This window comes from Rhinopithecus bieti, unplaced genomic scaffold, assembly GCF_001698545.2.
Source record: "Rhinopithecus bieti isolate Rb0 unplaced genomic scaffold, ASM169854v2 scaffold_18862, whole genome shotgun sequence".
NCBI lineage: Eukaryota > Metazoa > Chordata > Mammalia > Primates > Cercopithecidae > Rhinopithecus > Rhinopithecus bieti.
Genome location: NW_016809237.1, coordinates 35,656 through 45,226, shown reverse-complemented (window position 1 = coordinate 45,226; position 9,571 = coordinate 35,656). Strand labels below are relative to the sequence as shown.

At 53.1% G+C, this 9,571-nt stretch overlaps 1 protein-coding gene across 1 annotated transcript in view; it reads left to right on the top strand.

Annotated features, from left to right (window-relative positions):
- The window catches only part of QTRT1 (queuine tRNA-ribosyltransferase catalytic subunit 1), a 10,975-nt gene extending 2,010 nt beyond the window's left edge, over positions 1-8,965 (top strand). Inside the window, exons 4-10 of the mRNA XM_017888936.1 lie at positions 2,854-2,932; positions 3,052-3,167; positions 7,756-7,894; positions 8,155-8,230; positions 8,360-8,469; positions 8,555-8,642; positions 8,720-8,965. Coding sequence (XP_017744425.1) covers positions 2,854-2,932; positions 3,052-3,167; positions 7,756-7,894; positions 8,155-8,230; positions 8,360-8,469; positions 8,555-8,642; positions 8,720-8,872 — 761 coding nt within the window. The 3' untranslated portion in view covers positions 8,873-8,965. The remainder of the gene's footprint in view (positions 1-2,853; positions 2,933-3,051; positions 3,168-7,755; positions 7,895-8,154; positions 8,231-8,359; positions 8,470-8,554; positions 8,643-8,719) is intronic.
- Positions 8,966-9,571: the final 606 nt, after the last annotated feature.

Below are 9,571 nucleotides of genomic sequence, written 5' to 3'. Positions count from 1 at the left end.
TTTTTGAGGACGAGTTTCGCTCTTGTTGCCCAGGCTGGAGTGCAGTGGTGCGATCTCCGCTCACTGCAACCTCCACCTCCTGGGTTCAAGCGATTCTCCTGCCTCAGCCTGCTGAGTAGCTGGGATTACAACTGCTTGCCACCATGCCCAGCTAATTTTTGTATTTTTCGTAGAGACGGGGTTTCACTATGTTGGCCAGGCTGGTCTCAAACTCCTTTTTTTCTTTTTTTTTTTTTTTTGAGACGGAGTCTTGCTCTGTCACCCAGGCTGGAGTGCGGTGGCCGGATCTCAGCTCACTGCAAGCTCCGCCTCCCGGGTTCACGCCATTCTCCTGCCTCAGCCTCCCGAGTAGCTGGGACTACAGGCACCCGCCACCTCGGCCGGCTAGTTTTTTGTATTTTTAGTAGAGACGGGGTTGCACCGTGTTAGCCAGGATGGTCTCGATCTCCTGACCTCGTGATCCGCCCGTCTCGGCCTCCCAAAGTGCTGGGATTACAGGCTTGAGCCACTGCGCCCGGCCTGGTCTCAAACTCCTAACCTCAGGTGATTCACCTGCTTCAGCCTCCCAAAGTGCTGGGATTATAGGTGTGAACCACTACGCCCGGCCCAATATCCCCATTTCTTGATAAAGACGGTTAACATTTTCTCAACCTTGTAAAGAACCACGGCAACACAGGGTCAACACCCCTCTTCCCCTCATCATTCTAATAAATTGATGCTGTAGGGAGGAGGAAATATTTTTTCTTCTTAGATTCATGACTGAAGTCTCTATAACAAAAGCCCCTATTAGAAAAGAAGCCCCGGGCTGGGTGCAGTGGCTCACGCCTGTAATCCCAGCACTTTGGGAGGCCTAGGTGCGATCACGACTCACTGCAACAGCTGCCTCCTGGTTCAAGCAATTCTCCTGCCTTAGCCTCCTGAGTAGCTGGGATTACAGGTGCCCGCTACCACACCCAGCTAATTTTTGTATTTTCAGTAGAGATGGGGTTTCATCATGTTGGCCAGGCTGGTTACGAACTCCTGACCTCAAGTGATCTACCCATCTTGGCCCCGCAAAGTGCTGGGATTACAGGTGTGAGCCACCGTGCCTGGCCCCTTTTTTTCTTTTTTGAGACTGAATCTTGCTGTCACCCAGACTAGAGTACTGTGGCGTGATCTCGGCTCACTGCAACATCTGCTTCCCGGGTTCAGGCAATTCTCCTGCCTCAGCCTCCCGAGTAGCTGGGACTTCAGGCGCACGCCACCATGTCCCACTAATTTTTGTATTTGTAGTAGAGACAGAGTTTTACCATGTTGGCCAGGGTGGTCTCGAACTCCTGATCTCAAGTGATTGGCCCACCTTGGCCTCCCAAAGCACTGGGATTACAGGTGTGAGCCACCACGCCTGGCCTGTGTTTTTTTATTTTGATTTGTTTCATCTGTTTGTTTTCTTTTCTTTTCTTTTTTTTTTTTTGAGACGGAGTCTTGCTCTGTCGCCCAGGCTGGAGTGCAGTGGCTGGATCTCGGCCCACTGCAAGTTCCTCCTCCCGGGTTCACACCATTCTCCTGCCTCAGCCTCCCGAGTAGCTGGGACTACAGGCACCCGCCACCTCGCCCGGCTAGTTTTTTGTATTTTTTAGTAGAGACGGGGTTTCACTGTGTTAGCCAGGATGGTCTCGATCTCCTGACCTCGTGATCTGCCCGTCTCGGCCTCCCAAAGTGCTGGGATTACAGGCTTGAGCCACCGCTCCTGGCCTGTTTATTTTCTTAATAATGGAGATGGGGGTCTCCCTGTGTTGCCCAGGCCGGTCTCGAACACCTGGGCTCAAGTGATCCTTCTGCCTGGGCCTTCCAAAGTGTGTGGATTGTAGGTCATCAGGTTTCATTTTATGCCACTAAGCCACTATGCTGTGCTCAGTGACTCATGCCTATAATCTTAGCACTTTATTTTATTTTTCTTTTTGAGACGGCGTCTCGCTTTGTTGCCCAGGCTGGAGTACAGTGGTGTGATCTCAGCTCACTGCAACCTCCGCCTCCTGGGTTCAAGCGATTATCCTGCCTCAGCCTCTCGAGTACCTGGGATTACAGGCATATACCACCACGTCCTGCTAATTTTTGTATTTTTAGTAGAGACAGAGTTTCACTACGTTGGCCAGGCTGGTCTCGAACTCCTGACCTCAAATAATCCACCTGGGTCAGCCTTCCAAATTGCTGGGATGACAGGCGTGAGCCACTGCACCCGGCTTTTTTTTAATTTTTTTTTTTTTTTTTTTTTTTGACACAGCCTTGCTCTGTCATCCAGGCTGGAGTGCAGTGGCACAGTCCTGGCTCACTACAACCTCCGTCTCCCAGATTCATGCGATTCTCCTCTCTCTGCCTTCCAAGCCCTGAGACTATAGGCACGTGCCATCACACCTGGCTAATTTTTGTGTTTTTAGGAGAGATGGGGTTTCACCATGTTGGCCAGGCTGGTCTTGAACTGCTGACCTCAGATAGTCTGCCTGCCTTGGTGTCCCAAGTGCTGGGATTATAGGCCTAGTCACCGCACCCAGCCAGCAGAGCCCTGCTGATGGAAGTTTGGTTTCCCGGTCTTGCTGTGGCACACCACATAGCAAGGAATCCCTTTGTACATTTTAGGATTTTATTTTATGTAACAGGATAGGATTTTAAGCTGGGGAGAGGCAGGAACAGAGGCACATTTTGTAAAGCTCCTTCTGGCTGTTGTATAAACAGACTGGGAAAGCCACGTGGGCGTTAGCAAGACGGGGAATGGGGGGATGCTCTTGGGGAAGTCCAACTTGAACCCATGTGATAGGAGGCTTTCCCCAAGCACTGCGGGCTTTCCCAGTGATGTTGCCCCCATCTCACCATCAGGATCGGACATCATCATGCAGCTGGATGACGTGGTCAGCAGCACCGTGACTGGGCCACGTGTGGAGGAGGCCATGTACAGGTGTGTACATGCTGTGTGCATGTGGGGGATATGTGGGGGGAGGGGATCCTGGTCCCTGTAGCCTTGTCTCCTACCCCCTCACCAGGCCCCTGGGGCTTGTGACTGGGGCCCTGTTGCAGGTCAATCCGCTGGTTGGACCGGTGCATTGCAGCCCATCAGCGGCCGGACAAGCAGAACCTCTTCGCCATTATCCAGGGTGGGCTGGACGCAGATCTCCGGGCCACCTGTCTTGAAGGTAGAGCCATGCGCTGGCAGGCCCAGGGCTTGGCCATCGAGGAGGTCCCCACATGAGCCTGGCACATGGTGGAACTGGATCGCTAATGGGTGGAAGGGCACTGCGCTAGGAAAAATAGCCGAAGCAAAGGCTCTCAGGCCACATGCAGTGGAATGTATTGAGAGAATGGCCGTGACTCCAGTAGTTCATCGTCTTCTAGTTTTTTTTGTTCGTTTGTTTTTGTTTCATTTTTGAGATGGAGTCTCAGGTGATCCACCCTCCTTGGCCTCCCAAAGTGCTGGGATTATAGTCATGAGCTACTTCGCCCAGCCTATTTATTTATTTATTTATTTTCCTTTTTTTCTTTTTTTGAGATGGAGTCTTGCACTGTCGCCCAGGCTGGAGTGCAGTGACACGATCTCGGCTCACTGCAACCTCCGCCTCCCAGGTTTAAGCGATTCTCCTGCCCCAGCCTCCCGAGTAGCTGGGACTACAGGCGCCCGCCACCTCGCCCGGCTAGTTTTTGTATTTTTAGTAGAGACGGGGGTTTCACCATATTGGCCAGGCTGGTCTCAAACTCCTGACCTTGTGATCCACCCACCTTGGCTTCCCAAAGTGCTGGGATTACAGGGGTGAGCCACCGCGCCCGTCCTATTTATTTATTTTTGAGACAGGGTCTTACTCTGTTGCTAATGCTGGAGTGCAGCCCAGACCCGGGTTTGAATCCAGCCTTTGGCATATGTGGCCTTGGACTAGTGGTTTAAGCCCTGCAGGCCCCAATTTCTTCTTGTTTCAGGCAAGTTGAACAATAGTACAATTCTGCAGCCCCTTCTCTGTCATCCAGGTCCTCAGAGCGAAAGTCTAAAATCCAGAACATTGGCCTGGTGCCGTAGCTCACACTGGAATCCCAGCACTTTAGGAGGCCATGGCAAGCGGATTGCTTGAGGCCAGGCATTTGAGACCAGTCTGGGCAACATAGCGAGATCCTGTCTCTAAAAAAAGAGAATTGGGCCAGGTGGGCTGGCTCACGCCTGTAATCCCAGTACTTTGAAGCCAGTACTTTGAGACCAGTACTTTGAGGCCAGGAGTTCGAGACCAGCTGGCCAGCATGGTGAAACCCTGTCTCTACTAAAAATACAAAAATTCGCCAGGCGTGGTGCTGGGTACCTGTAATCCTAGCTACTCAGGAGGCTGAGAGCTTGAACCCGGGAAGTGGAGGTTACAGTGAGCTGAGATCATGTCTCTGTACTCCAACCTGGGCGACAGAGCAAGAATCCGTCTCAAAAAAAAAAGAAAAAAAGAAAATTAGCACGCAAGCATGGGAGTGCATGCCTGTGATCCTAGATACTTGGGAGGCTGAGGTGGGAGGATCACTTGAGCCCAGGGGTTGGTGGCTGCAGTGAGCTATGATGATACCACTGTACTGTAGTCTGGGCAACACAGTGAGACCCTGTCTCAAAAAAAAAAAAAGAAAAAAGAAAAAACTTAGAATGCCCTATAAAAATGCAACTCATGGCCCGGCCGCGTGGGTGGCTCAAGCCTGTAATGCCCAGGACCTTTTGGGAGCGCCCGAGGACGGGAGTGGATCACAAGGTCAGGAGATCAAGACCCATCCCTGGGCTAACATGGTGAAACCCGTCTCTACCAAAAATACAATAAAAAACTAGCCGGCGGGCGACCTGGGCGGGCCGCCCTTAGTCCCAGGGCTACCGGGCGAGGCTGAGCAAAGGAGAATGGGCCGTGAAACCCGCGCGAGCCGGAGCTTGCAGGTGAGGCTGAGATCGGTCCACTGCACTGCCCCAGCCTGGGCGCACAGAGGAGACTGCCCGTCTCAAAAAACAACAAAAAAAAAAAGAAAAAAACAATGCAACTCATTTCATTCCTAAACCTGGATCTCTCATTTTTTATCCCAGTTGTTATTAAGTCTTAACATATTTTTACTTTTCATTTATTTTTTGACTTTTCGAGCATGGAATTTCAGTTCTTGTGTCTAGGCTGGAGTGCAAGTGGCCCACTCTCAGCTCACTGCAACCTGCTGCCGTTCTGGGCTTTCCAAGGCGAGTATCTCCTCCTTCAGCCCTCCCGCAGTAGCTGGGATTACAGCGCACCCCGCCACCACGCATGGCTTTTTGTATTTTTAGTAAACGATGGGGGTTAACCATGTTGCCAGACTGGTCTCGAACGTAACCTGCCTCATGATCCACGCCGCCGGTGGACTCCTAAAGGTGCGTAGGATTTCAGGCATGAGCCACGCTCCCCCGACAGCCTATTTTTTATTTTTTAAGCCGATTTTACTTTGGCCGGGTGTGGTGGCTCATGCCTGTAATCCCGGCACTTTGGAGGACCGAGGTGGCGGATCCCCCTGGAGGTCAAAAGTTTCGAGACCCGCAACCTCTGCGCCAACATGGCGGAACCCTGGGTCTCTACTTAAAAATCAAAAAATTAGCCGGGCACTGGTGGCAGGACGAGCTGGAATGCGCCCAGCTTATCGGGAGGCTGAGGCAGGGAGGAATCACCGTGAATCCGGGAGGTGGAACGGGTTGAAGTGAGCAGGATGGCCACCTGGCACTCCAGCCTGGGGCAACAGATAAAGACTCATCTCAAGAAAGAAAAAAATTTAAGTTCTGGAATACATGTGCAGAACCGTGGAGGTTTGTTACATGAGCATATATGTGGCCATGGTCGGTTTCCTGTACATCACTCAACCCGTGCATCTAGGTTTTACACTTGCATGGTTACGTATTTCCTGAATGCTCTCACTCCCCTCCTTCCTCCGACCAAGTCCACCTCTCACCTATCTTCTGGTTGCACAAACACTTACAGTGCCTTGCGGCATGCGACAGCGGCTATTGGGTGTTTTTTGGGGGTGGTTTTTTGTTGTTGTTTTGTTGTTCGTTTTGGTTTATGAGACACGCCGCTCTGTCGCCCAGGATGGAGTGCAGTGGGCGTGGATGTCAGCTCACTGCAACCTCCGCCTCCGCGGGTTCGAAGCGATTAATCCGCTCAGTCACCCTGCGTAGCTTGGGACTTACAGGTGCCTATTACCAGCGCTGGATGCTAAATTGTTTTTTTTTTTGAAGCAGCGGTTTCACCTCTGTCGCCGCCGGCTGGAGTGCAATGGCGTGATCGTAGCTCACTGCAAGCTCCGCCTCCCAGGTTCACACCATTTCTCCCTGCCTCAGCCTCCCCGAGTAGTCTGGGACTCACGAGGTGCCCACGACCATGCGCCTGGCTTCATTTTTTGTGTTTTTAGTAGCAGACGGGATTTCAGCTGTGCTGAGCCAGAACGGTCTGTGATCTCCTGACCTCGTGATGCCGCCCTCCTCGGCTCCAAAGGCTGGGATTACAGTGTGAGGCCACCACGCCTCGGCCATGGGCCAACTAATTTTTTTGTTTTTTTTTTTTTTTTTTTTTTTTTTTTTTTTTTTTTTTTTTTTTTTTTTTTTTTTTTTTTTTTTTTTTTTTTTTTTTTTTTGTGAGGCGGAGTCTCGGGCTCTGATCGTCCAGGCTGGAGTGCAGTGGGCGCGGATCTCAGCTCACCTGCAAGCTCCGCCTCCGAGTCACGGGCCCACGCTATTCTCCTGCCTCAGCCTCCAGAGTAGCTGGGACCACAGGCGCCCGCCACCGCACCCGGCTAATTTTTTTGTATTTTTAGTAGAGACGGGGTTTCACCATGTTAGCCAGGATGGTCTCAATCTCCTGACCTTGTGATCCGCCCGCCTCAGCCTCCCAAAGTGCTGGGATTACAGGCGTGAGCCACCGCGCCCGGCTAATTTTTATATTTTTAGTAGAGACAGGGTTTCACCACCTTGGTCAGCCTGCTTTCGAACTCCTGACCTTCTAATCCGCCTGCCTTGGCCTCCCAAAGTGCTGGGATTACAGGCGTGAGCCACTGCACCCGGCCCTTTTTCTTTCTTTCTTTTTTGAGACAGAATCTCGGTCTGTTGCCCAGGCTGGAGTGCAGTGGCGAGATCTTGGCTCACTGCAAACTCCACCTCCCAGGTTCAAGCTATTCTCCTGCCTCAGCCTTCTGAGTAACTGGGACCACAGGCATGCACCACCATGCCTGGCTACTTCTCGTGTTTTTAGTAGAGGCAGGGTTTCACCATGTTGGCCAGATTGGTCTTGAACACCAGACTTCAAGTGATCTGCTTGCCTCGGCCTCCCCAGTGCTGGGATTACAGGTGTGAGCCACTGCGCCTGACCTGACAGCTGTTGTTACTCAGCATGTGGGATATTTACTGTTCTCAAATCCAGAAAATTCCGAATTCTGAAACACATCTGCTTCCAAGTTTCAGCTGAGGGACTGTGGGCTGTGCCTCTTCTGAGGACTGAAGAAAGGGGTCTTGCATACAGCAGGCACTCATAAATGTTAGCTGAGATCAGCAGCAGTCCCAGCCCCTAGACAGACAGACAGACTGGTGAACCCTCTCCTCCATCTCCCTCTCCGTCTCTGTCTCTGTCTCTGCCTCTGTCTGTCTCTCTGTCTCTGTCTATTTCTCTGACTCTCTCCCTGAGCGACTCTGGAAGTCTGGGCAGGGTCTGTTCTGGGATTGTAGACCAGGCACATTTCCTCTTCTGTAGCCCTCATCTTACCCTGTACCCTCAGAGATGACCAAGCGGGACGTGCCTGGCTTCGCCATCGGGGGCCTGAGTGGGGGTGAGAGCAAGTCGCAGTTCTGGCGGATGGTGGCGCTGAGCACCTCTCGGCTTCCAAAGGACAAGCCCCGATATCTGATGGGGGTTGGGTATGTTGTGGATAGGGGAGCTGGAGACCTACCTGTGGGGAGTGGATTCCTGGGGACCCCCTGCCCTGCTTGGGGGGGTGGCATTTGGGGGAAACGGACACAGCTCTGATCTGAGGAGACTAGGAAGACATGGCTGTCCCTTGGGGAATATGTCCCATTCTGAGGGAATATGGCCCAGTCTGGGGCAGTGTGAGGGTTGGGAGGGGTCCTGGGAAGCCCCTGAGGTTCTCTGCCCCCTCCCGCCATGGCTGCAACCCCAGCTATGCCACTGATCTGGTAGTCTGCGTGGCTCTTGGATGTGACATGTTCGACTGCGTCTTCCCCACACGGACAGCGGTGAGGCTCTGGCAGAAGGAGGTCAGGGTGGGAGATGGGTGGGGGACTAGGGAGGCAAGGTTAGGGGTTGGGGGGATGGGGAGAATGAAGCCCTGGGTGACCCCCTTTCCCGCCCTTCCTCTCCCGCAGCGCTTTGGCTCTGCCCTGGTGCCTACTGGGAACCTGCAGTTGAGGAAGAAGGTCTTCGAGAAGGACTTCGGCCCCATAAACCCGGAGTGCACCTGCCCCACGTGCCAAAAGTAGGCAGGATGGTACTGGGAGCTGGGGCAGGGCATGGAGGGGACAGGGCCCGGCTGTGCTGAGCTGTCCCCTGCCGCTCGATAGGCACAGCCGCGCCTTCCTGCATGCACTGCTGCACAGCGACAACACGGCCGCGCTGCACCACCTCACGGTCCATAATATTGCCTACCAGGTGAGCCAGCACCTGGGGCAGGGCGGGTGGGGGTGTCCTAGGTGCGTATGCCCCACGCTGACCTCCCCTCCCCGCAGCTGCAGCTCATGAGCGCCGTCCGCACCAGCATTGTGGAGAAGCGCTTTCCAGACTTCGTGCGGGACTTCATGGGCACCATGTACGGGGATCCCACCCTCTGTCCCACCTGGGCCACCGATGCTCTGGCCTCTGTGGGAATCACACTGGGCTGACCTGGCATTGGGAGAGGGAGGGAGAGAGGGAGGGAGGGGCAGGAAGATACTGAAGGATTTCTTTTTGGAAGGTTTTTTTTTTATTGTAACTTACAGAGTGTGTCTGTGTCTTTTTGGGGAGGTGGCCTGTCTGGGTCCCCCTCCCGGTCTGAGCGTCACTGCAGTGGAATATCTCCCCTTCTCACCAATCATAACACATCACTGTGGCAGCAGCGGATAGCTGGAAACCACCTGCCAGTGCCCAGCGTGTAGGGCGTGCCTCTAGAGTGAGAGCTGCCACCTGCTTCCTGGGGCCCAGGCCCCCCAGCCACCTTGGAGGGAGGCACCGTTGGCCTCTCCTGTTTTACAGCTGAGGAAGCAGGCCCAGGGAAGGGAGGGAACTTGCCCAAGGTCATCACCATCAAAGAAATGGTATCTTGGCTTTAAGGCATACTCCTAGTCTGACTCTTACAGATATGAGGGTTAATCTCCTATTTTTTTCTTTCTTTTTTTTTTTTTTCTGAGACTGAGTCTCGTTCTGTCACCTAGGCTGGAGTGTCGTGGTGGGATCTCTGCTCACTGCAACCTCTGCCTCCCAGGTTCAAACGATTCTCCTGCCTCAGCCTCCCCAGTAGCTGAGACTACAGGTGCGTGCCACCATGCTCAGCTAATTTTTGTATTTTTTTTTTTTTTTGAGAAGGAGTCTCGCTCTGTCACCCA